This window comes from Scyliorhinus torazame, chromosome 16 (genome assembly GCF_047496885.1).
Source record: "Scyliorhinus torazame isolate Kashiwa2021f chromosome 16, sScyTor2.1, whole genome shotgun sequence".
Classification (NCBI taxonomy): Eukaryota; Metazoa; Chordata; class Chondrichthyes; order Carcharhiniformes; family Scyliorhinidae; genus Scyliorhinus; species Scyliorhinus torazame.
Window position 1 is genome coordinate 7,371,622 of NC_092722.1, and position 19,757 is coordinate 7,391,378.

The window sequence follows — 19,757 nt, forward strand, 5'->3', positions numbered from 1 at the left end:
TTATTTCACTGAATTTGTAAAGTAACCATGTTAAAGGTATCATTGAACGATATGCGTTTCCTCGTGTCTTTATTAACACCACGCAGCGCAAGATTATTAACACAGATGCAGCTCCCATTGCAAAGAAGTTCCAATTGAAATTGAAATTGAAAATTGCTTATTGTCACAAGTAGGCTTCAAATGAAGTTACTGTGAAAAGCCCCTAGTCGCCACATTCGGGCGCCTGTTCGGGGAGGCCGGTACGGGAATTAACCATGCTGCTGGCCTGCCTGGGTCTGCTTTCAAAGCCAACGATTTAGCCCTGTGCTAAACAGAGTTTTGACTGTTATTGTAACCACTGTAGGTGCTGGATGGAGATGATCGTGTTCCCACAGTTCCATCTCGTGGGTGGCAACGCTGGGAGGTGAAAGATGCAGAACAAGGCACCTTATTTCATTCATTGACTAATATAGAGCAATATTGGGGAGACTTCATCAGGTCTTGATTATTCCAACTGTCAAATTGGAATAATGAAACTGTCAAGATGGCAATAATGAAAATCTGTCCGATGGTCCAAAGAAATAGCCCTCACTGATTCCAGAAAGTGGGAGGAATGATCATTACTAACTTTTCTGTAGATATTCTGCATCAAGGTTGAACCAATGCATCTTGGAGATAGTCCATGCTCGCCTGTCAGCATTCTTTCCCACCCATCTAAAGTGCACCAATCTCGATTTACAAACAGCTCCGGGAACTTCTTGTATACGATGAGAAATTAGGTGCCTCCAGCAGATTGCGAAAGCACTTGCCATAAAATTCAAAGTCTAATGTCACCAACCTGTACCAATCAGACAGTAGCAGAGATTAGCGATTATATGCGGAAGTATATACAAGTAATGAAATATCGGTGAAATTCTGTTGTCCAAGTTGGAAACTGAAAACGTCAAGTTTATGGAATGTATCTGCCAGGGTTAACTAGATTGTAATATTCGTTTGACCACTTACAACCACACGTTCCAAATACCAACATCTTATTCTTTCGTTTTTCATTTCCCCAAATCTTTTCATCCATTGATTTGTTTAACCTTTGCCTCGTGTCCATCTTCTCCATCTTTGTCCTCAGCACAATCTTCAGTCCCTTACCCAATCCAGTTGATCTTTCCGTTACAGCCTCGCTTCCTGTTCTGACAAGTCCACAACGAGAGTCTTCAGATTGTCCGGCGTAAATCCCCCCGAGCAAACTCACAACAGACTGAACTTTTCTATCCTTCATAGGCATCAGCTCATCCAAAATCTCTCTGCCCGTATCTGATCACAACCAATTCCTCCTCACCCATCACCCCTCTTCTTTCGCCCATTCTCCAATTTCTCAAATTTGCAACATCAAGTTTCAGAGAGCAAGGTTTTATTTATTATTGCATGGGATGTGGGAATCTTTGGCAAGGTCAGCGTTGGTTGTTCATCCCTAATTGTCTGAGGTGGTCTTGTACCACTGCAGTCCATCTAGTGTAGGTAGACGTAGAGTGCCTTTCAGAAGAGAGTACAGGAATTTGATGTAATGACAGTGAAGAGACAGTGATGTCTTTCCTGTGGCTGGGAGGGGAGATTGCAAGCGGTTATCTTCCATGTGTCTGCTTCCTCGTTCTTCCCGGTGGTAAAGGTGGCGGGTTCGGAAGTTGCCACCTCATCCAGGCAAGTGGGGAGTATTGCATTGCACCCCTGACTTGTGCTTTGTAACTGGTGGACAGGCTTCGAGGAGTCAGGAGGTGAGTTACTCACCACGGAATTCCCAGCATCTGACCTGCTGTCTAGCCACAATATTTATATGGCTGACCCAGTTAAGCTTTTGGGCAACGGTGAGCCACAGAATGTTGATGGAGGGAATTCAGCAACGGTAATGCCATTGAATGTCAAGGTGAGAGGATAAAGGAGGTTTGGGCGGCATGGTAACACAGTGGTTAGCGCCAGGGTTCATTTCTGGACCTCGGGTGACTGTGTGGAGTTTGCACTTTCTCCCCGTGTCTCTGGAGCTGTGAGGCAGTAGTGCCAACCACTGTGCCACCATATCATATTTCATTGTACCAGAAAACAGCATTGTCTTGCCATACAACCTGACCCCCAGCCCCAGGTCAGAGACCTGGACAATTAAAGCAGTTCATCTGAAGGATTTAACCACTTAAACCTTTTTGCCAGAAACAAGCATGATCAGTCACTATAAAGGGCAGATACCATTCTCGCTAACCCATACAGAGTAAACATAACCCCTTTAAGCAATGAGCTCCCTTTAAAATTTTAACATTATTTATGTATAAATCTCTGTCCAAACGATTTCTTCCAAATATTGAATACTAAATAATGAATACAGTAGCTCTACAAATGTGCATCACCCAAAGAATAGTTTTCATTTTTCAAAGTTCTTTGGTAAGGGAGAGGTTGGTAATGAAAAGTTTTGGCATGGTGCCAGAAAATGGAGCAACGAGTTTATCCCAGTTGCTGATCACTGCCCGATGATTAGCGAAAGCTCCAGATCTTCGGGGAACAATCCCCACTTGGGGCTAAAGAATCAGGAGAAATTTCACTCCAGGCCACAAAATCAGAAGATTGTAGATTCAAGTCCCACTCCAGGAAACTTGTGCACAAAGATCAAAAGCTGATACTCTGGTGCAGTACTGAGGGAGTCCTGCGTTGTTAGAGGTGGCGCCTATCCGATGAGCTGTTAATCGAAGGCTCCACCTACTCCTCCAGGTGGATGGAAATGATGGCACTAGTTTGGAGAAGAGCAGGGGTGATAACTCTGGTCTCTTCGTCAACAGCACAGAACCAGATTATCTGGTCATCATCACGTTATAGTTAGTCGGATCTTGCTGTGCGCAAATTGGCTGTCACATTTCTTACATTACATTGAGTACAAGAGTGAGGAGGTCATGTTGAACTTGTACAAGACACTAGTTAGGCCTCAACTGGAGCACTGTGTCCAGCTCTGGGCACCATATTTGAGGAAGGATGTGATGGGATTGCAGAGAGTGCACAGGAGATTCACAAGAATAATAATAATCTTTATTGTCACAGTAGGCTTACATTATAAAGAATTGTAGCTTTGAGGATAGATTGGAGGGGTTGGGTCTGTTTTCCTTGTAGAAAAGGCCGGGAGGAGACTTGATAGAGGTATCCAAGAGCCTTTCAGACATGCCCAGGGTAAAAAGTGAGAAATTGTTCCCTCTAAAGGGCACATCAAGAACGAGAGAACACAGATTCAAAATAATAATAATCTTTATTAGTGTCACAAGTGGGCTTACATTAACACTGCAAAGAAGTTACTGTAAATACTGGGCAAAAGGAGTAGATGTGATGCCAGGGGAAATTATTTCTCCCAGAGGTGGAGTCTGGAACAAACGTCCTGGGTGGGTGATAAGGGCAGATTTTCAAAAGGGGTACTGGATTGCCATCAAGAAAAGGAGGATTGTGCAAGACTACGGGGATAAGGCAGGGGATTGCGATGCTCTTTCAGAGAGCCAGTGTAGTCTCAATGACCCAAAGAACCTCCTGCACTGAAAAGATTCTGTGAGTACGACAGTGAATACACTCCAAAAGTACTTCATTGGCTGTCAAGCACTTTGCAACACCTGCGGTTGCGAAGGGTGCTATTTAAATGCAAGAATTTCTTTGCCGTGAAGGCTGACCACAGAGCAACTTCAAGGGAAGCCATGAAGTCAGTCGCTTGCCTGCAATCTGTCTGATCTCAGAGGCAATCAGGGTTAAATAGATGGCAAGAAATAATAAACCTAATTACATTTTAAAATGGATATAAATGTGGCCATGTGCAGAAGTCGTAGAATGTACAGTGCAGGAGGGCATTCAGCCGATCGAGTCTGCACCGGCCCTTGGAAAGAGAACCCCATGTGCGCTCAATATATTCCAAGATACTACTTATAAGATACTAACCTTAGGCTTTTGTCAGTGCTTTGTTATACTTTCTCAGTGACCATTTCCCTTCTCTATATAAACCTGCTGTTCTCGGCGGCCTTTTGATGTGGGAGAGTCAACAACTGAGCCATTTAGGGTTGGACAGGAGCACTCTTACCATCAATTCTTATCTAACCTGGAACAGATGGTTCTCAAAAACAGCACATCGCCTTCAGAAGAAAACGATTCTGCTCAAGTTATTGTTTACCTGGGTCTGTTTTTTATTTAAATATTTTATTCCAGCGCGGCTTTTATTCCAGTCCAACCCATTGTTGGAGCAGCGGAGAACAATGCATACCGATCTTCACTCTCAACTAGTCCGCTGGGAGTTCACCAGGGAGGGAGGTTCTGAGGGAAAGTTATCCTGAATCAATCCATTCCCCACTCAGATTGCCCAGAGAACTGACGCAGTAAAGACAGAGATTTCACATAACACAGCGCTTAGAAACACACACAATTATGGATTTGGAAATTCCGCCAGTCAGTTCCTTGTCATCGGAACTCACTTTGATCAAAATGATTCAAGTAATCAAAGTAAGCAAAGCAAAAGTGGACACTGCCATTGCCCATTGAAAGGATGTCTACAAACTCAATTTGCATCCGATCTGGGGAACAGATAAATTAACTGGAGTTATTGAAGATAAATAGATTCGATCCACAACATAAGGAAAACATGTCAAGAAACTTAACCTTCTACCACTAGATGTCACTACTTCATTTCTTACAAGTTTATTTTTAGTGTTAAGGGATAGTGACAGATGATATATTTTGTTGGGTCTTTTCCAAATTAATTTAATGGTTAAAGGTTGCATCTTTCCAACCCTTATCGTTAGGAAAGGAATAGCACTGTCTAGTTCTGTTAATGATAAAGACTTACATCCAAGAATGCTCCATTTATTTTCCCTGCTCTGATTAATGCATTAATGCGACATGGCAGAGAGAAGGAAGTTCCTCCTTAATAATCAAAATGTCGTAATGTTTTTAAAAATAGACTTAAAATCTGGTCATATTTTACATCACAGTGAGTGAATTGAAATGGATTCCAAAAGTCCGAAGAGGTCTTTAATAAGTATCACACATTGTAAGGAAATGGCAGCATAGTGGTCATGTTAACCCAGAGAGGTGGACTAATGATCCAGAGACAGGAGTTTGAATATAAACATGGCAGCTGGAGTACGTAAATGCAGTTAATCAAATAAATCTGGAATAAGAAGCTCCCATACCCTCAAGGCAACGTGCAACCAAGTGTGGCATCAAGGAGCCCTCAGAAAATGGTGGTCAAAGAAAAAACATCCAGGGGCTGGACTGATCCGAGACAAATGAAAATGGTTGCAGCCAATGCTCCCTCTAAAGCCACAATTTCCCATGCCCTCTTGCGCGTGGCCACCTAAAAAGATTTGAAGGGCCCACACAAAAAAATAAAAGAAACGTTGGTTGTGGTTGCCAGAGGCTTTTCAACAGCCCTAGGCCATCATTGTAAAAGATGCTCAGGAACTGTCTTCAGCCCAACCAACTTCATCAATGACCTTTCCTCTGTCCAAAGGTCCATTGTTCAACTTCATTCACAACTCTACTGATAATGATGCAGCTTATACCAGATAATAACAGGTTAAAGCTATTATGGGGAAGTGCAGTGCCTGTTGTCGTTGGTCAGATTAGTAAATTTGGGGATGTCACCAAGGTTGGTGGAGTGGCAGATAGTGTTGAGGATTGTCAGAGGATACAACAAGACAAGGATAGGTGGGAGACTTGGGCAGATAGAAATGGCAAATGGAGCTTAATCTGGACAAATGTGAGGTAATGCATTTTGGTAGTTCTAACATAGGGGGGAAATATACAGTAAATGACAAAACTCTTAGGAATATAGAAAGTCAGAGAAATCTGGGCGTGCAGGTCCACAGATCTTTGAAAGTGGACAAGGTAGTCAAAAAAGCATATTGAATGCTTGCCTTCATTGGACGGGGCATTGAGTATAAAAATTACAAGTCATCCTACAGTTATATAGAACCTTGGTAAGGCCGCACTTGGAATATTGCGCACAATTCTGGTCGCCACACTACCAGAAGGATGTGGAGGCTTTGGAGAGGGTACAGAGGTTTAGCAGGATGTTGCCTGGTCTGGAGGGTGTTAGCTATGCGGAGAGGCTGAACAGACTCGGACTGTTTTCATTAGAAAGACGGAGGTTGAGGGGCGACCTGATAGAGGTTTACAAGATTATGAGGGGCATGGATAGAGTGGATGGGCAGGCTCTCTTTCCCAGGGTGGAGGGGGTCAGTCACTAGGGGGCATAGATTTTAAGTCCGTGGGGCAAAGTTTACAGATGTGCGAGGCAGGTTTTTTTTACACAGAGGGTGGTGAGTGCCTGGAACGCGTTGCCAGGGGAGGTTGTGGAAGCAGATACATTAACGGCGTTCAAAAGGCACCTCGACAAATACATGGACAGGATGGGTATAGAGGGATACGGCACAAGGAAGTGCTGAGAGTTTTGGCCAAGGGTGCTATCATGACCGTACAGGCTTGGTGGGCTGAAGGGCCTGTTCCTGTGCTGCATTGTTCTTTGTTGAGTTCAGGACCATCTCAAACAAGAGAAAGTACCTCTGACAAGGGAGCACTTCCCTGGTACTGCACTGATTATGTGCTCAGATCTCGGAGTGGGTCTGAAGCCATGAATCATTGCATGATAATCATAATGGTTAAACAGCCAGTACTTGTAAAATCTGTTCTTAAACTATACATACAGCAATTACAATTACTGAGCCAATGGCCAAATCACACAGCCTCATTCATTTAGATCACAATTCAAGTGGAGTTGGCTTGTTTAGAGGTAATGAAGCAGCGAAGCCCGGGGGATTTGGCTGTAAATATTTCTTCCAGTTTAAAACTTTGCACCATTAGGCAAAAGCAACAACAGGAACAAATTCAATAGTCAACAGCTTCAGTTAGCAAATCCCAGGTCAGGAAGTGTTTGTGACAGGGAGCATGCATTAAACACACATGGTAAAAGGCTGTGCACTCGGAGTCATTTCAGCAAATACACCAGTGGAGTAGACTTGATCATTAACTGTGGGATGCACTGTGACAGTTATAGGGCAGCCAAGATGCTCTCAAAGTGATCACAGAACACAAGTTTGTAAATAAATCTGTCTGCATGCAGGGTACTCAAAAAGCAAGTTCTTCAATGCAAAAATTGGAAGCCTTTTTTGACTGTAACAACGAACTGGAACTAATGAGACATCTGCCCAACTCTGTTACTAGAAGTCCAGACGCACATATCTGTCCTGGGGATTTTATATCACAGGTTGGTTTAAGTTTTTTCTGTTAATTCTGGGACAACTCAAGACACTCCTCTGCCTGAAAACGGTTTCTCCCAAACAAAGAATAGTGACTAATTAATGAAATGGCACTTTATTTGTAAATAAATTGAGGTTTATATTGTATTGCCAATTCACTATTACTTTATATACTTAACCTTGACATCTTGATAAAGTTTGTACAAATATCGAAATGTGGACCCCAAACAAAAATAAAAGTCTGGTATCAAATATCAACTAAAAACTAGGATATCCCTTTTGCAGTGGTAAAGTATTTCTATTGATTTAAAGTTAAGATCATTAATTATTACCACTTGGTTGATTTAGGATTAAAAGTAAATACATTTCTACAGCAAAATGGGCAGCATGGTAACATAGTGGTTAGCACTGTTGCTTCACAGGACCAGGGCCCTCGGTTCAATTCCCGGCTTGGGACACTGTCTGTGCGGAGTCTGCACGTTCTCCCCGAGTCTACGTGGGTTTCCTCCGGGCGTTCCGGTTTCCTCCCACAAATCTCGAAAGACGTGCTTGTTAGGTGAATTGGACATTCTGATTTCTTCCTCAGTGTATCCAACCAGACACCGGAGTTTGGCGACTAGGGGATTTTAGTAGTGACTTCACTGCAATGTTAATGTAAACCTACTTGTGACAATAATTAAGATTATTATAAATGGTACCAGAATTGCACCCAGTTTAGCTATCATATGTTCAGTGTTACGTTGTCCTTCATCAATTGCCTCTGGTTGACCTTTGTCACATTTTAGCCTTTAAAAAATGATACTGAACACAGCTAAATTATGACAGATTATTGTATGGAGAATTTAACAAGGACATCACTAACTTGCACTTCCGTGACTAGGTGAATGTGACCAGTGGATCACAAAATATAGTTCACTTACTGGAGGAGGGAACATCGTGAATTCATTACGCAGAGCTCATATGTATTTTCTTGATGGGTTATCTGATTGGAGTTTAAAAATAGAAGGGGAAAAAATAATGACCAAGTGTAAATAGGCTCCCTTTATAAATATTATGAACGATAAGGAATTCAGATAAGAAAACTTCCCAGAAATAATTCAGAAAAATGTTGTGGACTAATCCAGAGTTATGAACAACAGGAATTTATCACCAATTGGTCACAGGGATCTATTAATGAGATCCCTCCTTCAGGACCCATGCCCCATCTTGAACACTCTACCTCTGCCCCCAACCTCTTCCAAATTGTCACTCTCCACTCGACGCAGCACGGTCGCATAGTGGTTAGCACTGTGGCTTCACAGCGCCAGGGTCCCAGGTTCGATTCCCCACTGGGTCCCTGTCTGTGCGGCGACTGCACGTTCTCCCCGTGTGCGCGTGGGTTTCCTCCGGGTGCTCCTGTCTCCTCCCACAGTCCAAAGACGTGCAGGTTAGGTGGATTGGCCATGTGAAATTGCCGTTAGTGTCCAAAAAGGTTAGGAGGGCTTATTGGATTAGGGGGATAGGGTGGAAGCGAGGGTTTCTGTGGTTCGGTGCAGACTCGATGGGCCGAATGGCCTCCTTCAGCACTGTATGTTCTATGTTGGCCGTACCTGGATCCTACTCTCCCAAATGTCCTCCCTTTACTTCCTCCCAATTTACAAGCCTCATCAAAACCCATCACTTTGGTTCCCTCTAACCCCACCTTTACCTTCTATCTGTTTCTCTACTGTGAAGCATTTATGTTGCAACATAGGTGCCAGCTAAATGCTAGTTGGTGTTATTGAGAAGTTATTAAGGAACAGGAATGAGATGATGTCACTAATGTTTTTGCCAAAAAAGGCACCTAACTGCAAAAAAGGTAGATATTGCAAATAAATACAAAATAATTGTGTTTTTTTTTGCAGTCCGAACATGCGAAACCAACTTAAAGAGAAATGAATGCAACACATGTAGACTGAATCTTTAAAATTTATTATATTCACTTTTATTATGTGATCAATACATTCAGGTAGAATCAGCAACATTGAGCAACACCCAAACATGAGCGGCAATGTCAGGATTAAATACTCCCATGTAATCAAAACCATTCCACATTCTCCACTTCCCCAATACTTCCCCAACAGGTGCCATGTCTAAACAGCAAAGTGAGACAATTACCGCAAAGCACAGTTGCAACTGTAAAATCTACGGTTGCAATCTTAACATTGTGGGCAAGAAGAAGGTAAGTGGTATATAATGTTAGGCAACTGCCGTAAATAATATGTGAAGGTTTGTCTAAAATAGGTGATTAACAATGGCCAAAACAGGAGTAAATGCAAAAGGGAGCAATGATTTTTAATCCCAGGTAAATTTATGGGAAGAGGTTGCAAAATCTGTTTGCCAACAAGTGAACATTTTCACAACAAAAGAAAAACAGCCACAAACTCAACCAGATTGAGCATGGAATGTTTCTAAGGCAAAGTGGACAACTTGATTTTATAGTTCAGCATATTGCAGTCAATGGCGGAGTCACTAGACCACTATCAACAATGCTGCAAGGGTACTAGAAAATCCAAGGGTGCTCTGACCAATGGCAACAGTGTGCTCATATCAAATTAATGCATGTAATGAAAATCACCATAGGTTTTGGTGCCATTTTAGATAGTTTATGAAGTGCATCTCAAACATTAGTTAAATTGCTAAGTGTTAGGTTAATGTGAATAGTAAGAAAGAAGAACTCTGGTTATACCACATGCACAGCAGATAACCTGTATGGCTATATTTATTGCATTGTTCCAGTGCTTCAACTCAAAAATATCAATGATACTTTGATAATCAATGGTGGGAGATTGTCTTAACAGACATGAAACTTTGAGAGTTTTCGTATAGCTACTTTTAAATTCATTTTTATGGGATGTGAGCATCACTGGCTAGGTCAGCATCTGTTGCCCATCGTTATTGTCCTCAAGGAGGCGATGGTGAGCTGCCTTCTTCAGCCGCTGCAGTCCATGTGGTGTAGGTACACCCACGGTGCTGTTAGGGAGGGAGTTCCAAGATTTTGACCCAGCGAGTGGAGGAACGGCCAATATGTTTTCAAGTCAGGATAGTGAGTGACTTGGAGGGGAACTCTCTCTTCAACTCACTGATTTCCTCAAACTGCTCCCCACCAATTTTCTTCAGATCCATGAGTGCTTGATGTCAGTTTCATTAGATTTCTGGCAAGCTCAGCAAATAACTATTTTCACTTCGATGGATCCACATGACTCTCCTTTGATTCACTCTCTCCCCTGAACCTAAGTGGAACTCCGGGATCTTGTCCATTGCTAAAACTAACACCATTAAGTTATTTTCTTGTTGTATTTCTCAATGATCCAATTCATAGACCCATTCATCCAAGACTAGAATGCTGTCTCTATCTGGGGAGGATATTCTATTCTTCCCTTAGCCTCCTGTACATGGTACAAGATAAAACGGGTCTTCTGACTCTTGATCCTTTGCTGACCTGTAGCCTCCAATCTCTATATTAACCATTCCTATGGGCATGGTATCGATATTAAAATGGACATTGCTACTCCGAAGTTGTTCCTTCTAAGGTCCAGATAAGTCACCATACATATTCTTACTCCTGCCTGTCTATTCATTGCACCAGATTTAATACACATTTCCTCTAATTCAAACCATTTTTTCCGCAGAAACGCCTTGCCTCCTGCAGTTTTCTCTTCCTCCTACATTGTATAGGCTTTCTAAAGCTGCGCTTCGTTTCACCTAATTGCTACTACTGCCTCAGTCACCTCATTTTCCCCATCATTTCTCAATCCGCTCAAATGCCACAGAAGGCAGCCACTTGACAAAGTGCGCCCACGCTGACTCAGTAAACACCGACGCACTTCGCTCAAGCTTCTTAACAAAAGAAAATTTGAGAGAAACTAATTAGAATGCTGAAATAGTTTGCTAGATGCTATTGCCGCTTTAAGACAGATTATTCGGATTTAATGAATTGATCTACTTTCCGTCCCAAACGAGGGAGGCAATTGGAATTATAGTGGCTGTAACACTTGGTACTGGATATGTTGCACAAAGGGGTAGCTTAGCCACGGTTAGAGCTCAAAATTCATTAACCACCACACTTTGTTGCGGAAGTTCAGTTGCAAGCTAGCCCCAGAAACTGTGTAGAAAGCAAAATCAACCTAGAGAAGCCAAGCTATTGTACAAACATTGTCCTAACATTGCCAAATCATTCAAACTAACTGCATCAACAATGAAGCTGAGTCAAATGGGGAAAATTATATTTCCTTATCACTTCAGCTCGGTGTAGCAATGTGAATTAAAGATTTACTTTGTGTAATACATTTGCATTCCCATATCTATCTACCAGGAGCATAGCCAAGCAACTATCTCTCTTCAGCCGTATTTCAGTAAGTTTTTTTGTCCGGGACGATTTCCATTGTTAATAGTTGGCTGCGCTTAGAAGTCAATGGTGGCCATTTTGTGCAGGTTTGCAGATTGAAGGCAGCAAACAAATTGGTTGTGTCTAATCGTGCCGCATCTTGTAAAGAAGAGTGCAAGGTCTTGATTTTCTCTGCTACTGCCCTCACCTGCCATTTCTCAAGGGGCCAAAATGTATCCACGTGTAGTTAAGTGCATACAAGTTCAATTTTGATGGGGGAATAGCCGTTGCCACTTCAGTTACCACTTCCCCAAATTGTACGCTGGATATTGGGACTGCATGTTGGGCCACACCATCCAGTATTCGAAGATTGAGAGAGCCTTGATAGCTACCACTTCCTCGTCACTGTAGCAGGCCCCCAAGCGTTGTGCAGCGAGTCCTTGGGGCCCTGGTGTGAACACCCCATTTCCTTTTTATAGATGAGCCCCTTCAGGCAAATGGCAGAGGGGGTTTGCAGGCAGGACATAGTCCTACCCCACTGAACATGCATCCTCACTAGAAAGACCAGGTCTTCTTGGCCCACATTTCATGTCTTTGACATCAAAAGCCTCTTCTGGGATAACTGCTGCTTATCCCGAGGTCAAGGTTCAGCTTTTAACCAACTTTCAATAATTTACAGTCTGCTGTCTAACGCCAGATTTAATGGATATCTGTCAGCTCTCTCGCACACGATCCTCTTCATGGCATGCATATTGGCAGTGCACCTTTAAATTCCCAGCTTGGTCAGCCCACGATCAGAGGTGTGTTGGGGGCAGGTGCCAAATAAGGAACGGAAATCTTGCAGTTATACAGCACCTTTCAAGGATGTCCCAACATGCTTTACAGCCAATTAATTATTTTTAAACATAACCGCTGTTGGATAGGAAGCATAGCAGCTAATACCGACACAAGGCCACAACAGCAATAGGATAATGACCAAATAATGTTTTCTTCGTGATATTTGCTGAAGAATAAACATTGGCCAGGACATCAGAAGAACTCTCTGCTCTTCTTTGAATAGTGCCTTAGGATCTTTTCAATCCACAAGATAACTTAACAGGGCATCGGTTTAATGCCCTCTACTATTCCCGTGCCAAGTCTAAATTCTCAAGTCTCTGGATTGGTACTTGAACCCATGGCCACCTGATCGGAGGTGAGGAGGCTAGCAAACTCAGGGCTGACGCGCATACATCAGTGCGTGGTTCCAATAAAGAGACAAGCAAGGTCTCAAGAAATTCAAATTGATTTGGACTGGACTTTCTTTTTGGAAGAGAAGAGGCAGCAGAGTGATCAAATTGAAATTGCTACGATCATTAGTACAAAGCCCATCGAGGAAACTGCTCACTGTGGGCAGGATTATGATGTCAGGGAACAGGAATGAAAAATAAGTTTAGGAGTCAGATTTTCCATGTACAAAAATGATAGAGCTCGGAACAAACGCGAGTGGGTTTTTACTGGGAAGGAGCAATGGAATTGTGGAGCAGGCAGGGTCAAGAACAGTGAGAAAGATCTGGATCTGTTGGGCTTAAAAGTCGGGCAGCACGGTAGCACAGTGGTTAGCATAGTTGCTTCACAGCTCCAGGGTCCCAGGTTCGATTCCCGGCTTGGGTCACTGTCTGTGGGGAGTCTGCACGTTCTCCCCGTGTCTGCGTGGGTTTCCTCCGGTTCCCTCCCACAGTCTAAAGATGTGCATGCTAGGTGGATTGGCCGTGCTAAATTTCCCTCAGTATCCATAAAGGTTGGGTGGGGTTACTGGGTTAGGGTGGAAGAGTGGGGTGAAGTAGAGTGCTCCTTCCAAGGGATGGTGCAGACTCGATCGGCCGAATGGCCTCCTTCTGCACTGTAAAATGTATGATCTATGAAAAGGGTTGGATGAAGAAGGGCTGGAGGAGGCTTATGTGGCGCACAAATGCCAGTAGGCAAGTGGGGATAAATGGTCTTTTTCCATTTACTGTAAATTCTACACAATCATCTCTTCCCATTCCCTAAAATTCTATTTTTCTCGGCAAGTTAATAATCTGGCATTGTAGGTTAATAAAATCAAATGGCGTATGGTTAAAATTTCGATACATATGCTTTTGCTGGGATTTGGGGGCCTCCAAACAAATTATTTAATGCGGTGCAACATCTGTCCCAAATTCCTACAAGTCACGTACAGTCCAAATTACTGCCAGCAATCTGCAATTTTGCACAGAAAGTTGGCGGGCTTGGTTTCGGAGTGAATTTGACTGGTACTAAATCACCAGCCCATCTAAACCACTTGTCCGAATGGTGTCGTATCATTTGTGCTTTAGCAAAACAACTATGGAGCCAAGCATTCGGCTACACTTCCGGATCAGTCATTCAGCACGTTTTACTCAGCATCTTGATCTGAAAGTTTATTTTCTAATGTTAGTCATGGTCCGCTGACAGCAAAGTAAATACCATCTCTGAGCCTGCGCTAAGATAAGTAAACAATCAAGGAATCCCTTCTATCAGAAAGGTCAGGGGATGTTTTCATCTTGAAATTTACTTGTGAAGTAACTTCAATACAAGTGCAAAGCTGTATAATTTAAATGTCTGATTAAAATAATTACCACTGAAATAATTACTCAGCAATCAGAGACCTCCAGGCAAAATATGCGGGTTCATAATGTTTGAAAATAAACACCTTCTTGCTTGAAAGGTAATACGATGATATTTGGGCTGGATGGGATAAATTATAAAAAGCATATTCCAACATTAAGATGAACAAATTACAAAAACAAAGTATTCAATCTATTTTTGTTAGAACTAACCCCTCCACCCCCCCTCCGCAAATGTGTCTCAGCCTTTAATGTCGTTTCATCCCAGCATTTGGCATTTATTAAATAACTTTAAAGAGACAGTACCATTTGGACTGCCTACATCATAAACTGTGTTTCATAATTAATGAATCCGAGAATCAAACCGTTTCATGTCCTTTGCTGGAAAGTTCGATTTAAACACCACAAACGTATCTCTGAAGAACAAAAAGAAAGAGAGACCTTGTTCCCCACCACTGCCACCATCGTGCGCCGTTTTCAATGAAAACCTTTTGTGTAGTCAAAACAAATTAAAGCAAAGGTGCTTAAAATCCAAAAGGACGTTTTTGCTTCTCCAACCCCATCCCAACCCCAATAAAAAGGATGCGTTTTACACACGGACAACTGCAACACTCTGTACTAACTTAGAACTGGGGGTAATTTCTGATGGGTGTGCCATATCAAAGAGTCACTCCTGGGCCATGATTTGAAATCAAACGTGTACAGTTCAAGAACTATATTGTTGCCCTGAAATCAAATCAAAGTTGGTTCATTTCCTTCAGAGCTAACGGAACTTTCTTCCAAATTCTGGATTTCAAGCGAGGGTTTTATTGTGTGGTACTGAGACATTCAATTTGGCACGGTTAGTCTCTTGCATTTCACTGTCCACTGGTATTATACAAATAATGGTACAAAGGTGACAAAGGGATTTCGTGAACTCAAACCATAAGGTAGGTTTGAAAGCCTCTTTTTCCATTCTTCAGGTCTATCCCAGTCTATGAGTGCGTGCACTCCTATACAGTCACACCCAAATACACAGTTATTCTAATGCAAACATAACATTTCAATGCACTATTTTCATTCACTCCCGTTATACAATAATAATCCAAATACAAACTTATCATTTCCAATCATGTTCTTAGTAGGTTTCAACGGTACCAGGTCTTCCAGCAGCCAATGTGGACTGCCGCCAACTAAATGTAGTTTTGCTACGGCCTTCACATTAAAGGTGGGGCTGGAGGCTCAACCTTATTTCCTTGGTTGATTCTAGAAGACATCAAGAGTCGACCGAGTGCTAACAAAACACATCACAAGCAAGGTGTGGAATTTTGCGGGGGTTTTAACCAACAACCAGGTAGATTACAGGTGAGCATTTTGACCTCTTCTCCACGGAGGTAATTCACTCTTCACGTGCTGAACTCCGAACTCTTCGGCCCTGGTCGTGCAATAACCAGGTTGTGTAAAAAGTGTATCTGGGTGTAACTGGCCACACATATTGATCAGGTGTTTACATGTGCCAGAACATTATTTGCTGGGCAGCGTAAATCCAGGATGCAATAAGCATATATTTACAGTAAATTAATGGAAGTAAGGACGTTCTCTTCATGGGAGGCCAAATCGCAGGATCACATTTGCTAATTAGTCAATGTCATTTTCATTACTGGCACCTTCTGGGCGACGTAGTTTATCCACGTGCTCATTAATCTGTCCGTCACCACCCCGTCTATCCTCTGTCTGCACATTCAGACATTCCTCCTCATCCACATGGCTAACATCATCATCTTCATCCTCATCTTCATTCCCTTGTTTCTTTTCTTCTTCCCCTTGGACTTCCATCCTCACTTGACCTTTAACATCAACTTTGTTGCTATTAATCACATGGCTACTGAGACCGTCCCCTTCAGGGCTGTGATTCTCTGTGACTGGGGAGGAAGAAGCTGATTCAATGCTGACTGGCGAGATGTCACTGCTGCTATTGTTGTGATTAATTGTTACCGACGTGGCTATTGTTGATGGTTTGACAGGAATCTGCCAAGAGGGTATCTTTGGAGCTGATGGTGAAGATGGGAACTGTCGTCTAAAACCAAAATATAAGATTATGAATGTCAATAATCAGAAAATCTCAGTAAATTCTACTGGAAACAATGCAGCATCGATAGCCTATATTTAGAGTTTGGTATACTGAGAGTCGATTTTCTTTGCCTAAAGGTGACCTGGTTCACCCCCCCCTCCCCCTATTGGGAGTCTAAACAAAATTTATATAGAGACTACATTCCTGTCAGACTTTAAGAGTGTTATCATTCTGAATATGTTGATTTCAAATTCCATAGAGAGCCTCCATATTCAATTGTACTGCGAACTGTCACTTTGCATCAGTGTCCATTGCAGATTTGAAGACAATGGTCAGGATTTTGCTTTAATAATAATGGCAGAGATACCCTGGCATCTCTACAAGGTGTACTGTTACAGTCCTCACTGCTAGACTTGGCATTCAAATCTTTGAAACACAGGAACTTGCTGTACTGGCCTAGTAATTCCAAAGGAAGAATTGAAAAGTTAGGATGATACATTTAGTAGTAAGCATATTTTTAATGTGTTTTTTTTTTACAAGTGTGGAGTCACATTCCCTCAGTAGAAAACTAATGTTGCAGACACCAGAATTTAAAAAACAATTCTGTTTGTCTCTTTATCTCTCCTTAATCCTATCTTTAAGTCTCAATCTTTATCTTGCTGCTTGTAGATATTTTAACTGTAATTTACATTTCCCGCCTTTTTGAGAAATGTCTTCTTTAGACTGAGTGATTCTAAAACCAGAGAACCTCACTTTTGTGTACACTGTCCCCTGTATTGGGTACCACAGTGAAATAGACAGTGAATTAGTGCAAATTCCTGTTGACAAACCAATGAAAAATTTCTGGACGACTGTCAGCGAGAGTAAAACTGGGCCACTGTTGTCTTTCAATCGCATAAACTGGAGATAAGTCTAATGAGAAGCCTGGAGTCTTTTGGGAATATTTTTGGAGCAGTAATTTCTGGATGTTGAAGTGACCCCATCATGACCATCGATGGTTGCTAATTTTATCCAGCAATACATTTTTGTTTGGCTTCGGGAATTATGGGAGTTAATTGTCAAAGATCTAGCATCCCTTTCCCAACTTGGCATTGGGCAATAGACTGGCTAGAAAGAAGGAACCCAAAGTAGAAAGCTGACAAGGCCACGGAGCAATCTTTGATCTGTTTCAGGAACTGGTTACTTCGCCCAGTAGCAACCACAATAGGTCAATGTTTTATTATTTTGCTTACTTAAGAGGGGCTGATCTCAACACAAGGAGAATTTGCTATCAACACTACTCTGCATGTTCACCTGATTGCGGGCTAGATTAGAAGCATACGTGATTCACACATAACCACAATATTCAGGGCATATGTTAAGAGGATCACATTACAACATTTGCGTTACACTACCGCATTGCAAGAAATTGGTTGCCACAGATTAATTCCTAAACATGAGACATGAAGAGTTTACTTGCAGGAGAGGCCACTGATATCAAACCCAAGAGAATAACTAACATTAACCCAAAATACAGATGAAGATCTGAAGTAAACTAAACTGGTGTTAATACTCTCCAAAGTCTCTTTGACACTACTTCCCAAAACGTGAATCTCTATCCAGATAGAGGGACAAAGGTCGCAGAAGCATGGAAGCCTGCAAGTTCCTCAGACATCTATGACTTGGGAATATATCGCTGTTCTTTCATTGTTGCTGTGTCAAAATACTGGAGCTCCCTCCCCAACAGCACTCTGGGTGTCCATTCACCTCACAGACGGCAGCAGTTCACCGTCACCTTCTCAAGGGCAATACATGTTGGCCTGGTTTCTGATGCCCACATACCATGAACTTCAAAACTCATTCTATTAATTTGCTAGGGTTTATTTTTTTGATTACGAGCCAGACTGCATTGTGTGTAAAATGCTTCTGGTTGGGATTTATGGAAGGATTATGTTATGTTTCTGTCGAGCTCTACCATGGTGACAACCAAGGAGGTCAATACCAACGCTTTTGTGCAATGCCTGCCTCCAAATTGAACGATGAGATCATGTCCCTCAAAAGGTGTCAGGAGAACACAGATAGCCTAAATAACTAAATACAGACCAAAGGACAACAATTCTCGAGGAGAACCATTCACAATGATAAACAAATAACCCAAACTGGTTAGGGAATGGATGGTGGAGAGGTGGGGGTAAAGATAAAATGGAGAGTTTTTGTGGACAACACACTATTTCAAGAGTATGTATTTTTCTGTTACCCGCGCCCCTTTTTATTTTGCCAATTTTCTCCATTGAATGTGCTGATTCTTACTGAAGTACAGTTCCATCTCTGCTAGCAGAGCTTCAGTGTCACAGCCAAGTGGGCATCCTGGATGTTTAAGTCTCAACATCCCCACCCCCCCTCTGCCACTGGATTACCAATAGTGGAAACACTCTGATCCTCTAGCCCTGGAGTTTTGATGCAATATCTGCATTAACCGTGGCCAGGAACTGAACCTGTGACGCAATCGTCTGGATGGGCCAGAGCCTTTTCCCATTAGACCTCTGGGGAAGCTCAACTTGGGATTTTATTCAGTGGTAATCTCGTTTAGAAACCTTTCTTTATGGCGAAACAGCCCCCTTTGCATACAAAGTAAAGGCTGAAGTTTACCTGTTCTTTCATTCTGATTTCAGTACTAATCCAGATCAACTTTACCTGCTTAGGAGAAGTCCTTTCAATGAGGTGATCTCAGCTTTCAATTCATTTACACTCTGAGACTCTAGAAGCCAATTTGTAGAGGAGGAAGCCTAAGGGAAACCAGAGGAATGATGTTTACGTTTCAAAATAATAAAAAAAAATACACAACTGAAATTGCTATCGGCTATTGAACAACAAAGAACAAAGAAAAGTACAGCACAGGAACAGGCCCTTCGGCCCTCCAAGCCCGTGCCAACCATGCTGCCCCTCTAAACTAAAATCTTCCTGGGTCCGTATCCCTCTGAAGAACAATACTGAATGTTAGAAATTACAGTTGGTCATTGAGGTATCAAATCTTCTCATGCATACTATATCATGTTTCCTATTTGTTGTGTGTTCGTTAAGTTTTCTGCCCCACATCCCTTGCTCACCCCCCCCCCCCCCCCCCCCCCCCCCCCCACACCCCTGGTTAACTTGAGGCAGCACAGACCTGTTTGCAGGCCTCTGTTAGTGATAGTAATTCAAAAGAATCATCCTGTCTTCAGACAGCAGGCCGTTAATAGCACAAAGACATGGGGCGGGATTCTCCGTTTTGCCAGTGCCTAGAGGTTTCCTGACGCCGTGGGGCCGTCCCACAATGGGAAACCCCGCTGACCGGCTGGCGTAACGGAGAATCCCGCCAGTGGGTCGGGGCACAAATGTGGCGCGGTGGGAGGAGAATCCAGCCGAAGTTCCTCTGTTTCAATCTTCAGGATCATAAAATGCACATTTTCTCCCAGCAGAGATATCACAGAATCCCTACAGTGCAGGAGGCTATTTGGCCCATTGAGACTGCACCGATCCTCTGAGATAGCACCCTACCTAAGCCCATG

The 19,757-nt window shown here is 42.6% G+C and overlaps 1 protein-coding gene across 1 annotated transcript in view; it reads right to left on the reverse strand.

Annotated features, from left to right (window-relative positions):
• Positions 1-9,161: 9,161 nt before the first annotated feature.
• The window catches only part of pex14 (peroxisomal biogenesis factor 14), a 370,669-nt gene continuing 360,073 nt past the window's right edge, over positions 9,162-19,757 (reverse strand). Inside the window, exons 9-10 of the mRNA XM_072477722.1 lie at positions 18,904-18,995; positions 9,162-16,236 (exon numbers count right to left, since the gene is read on the reverse strand). Of these exons, the coding sequence (XP_072333823.1) occupies positions 15,798-16,236; positions 18,904-18,995 (531 nt within the window). The 3' untranslated portion in view covers positions 9,162-15,797. The remainder of the gene's footprint in view (positions 16,237-18,903; positions 18,996-19,757) is intronic.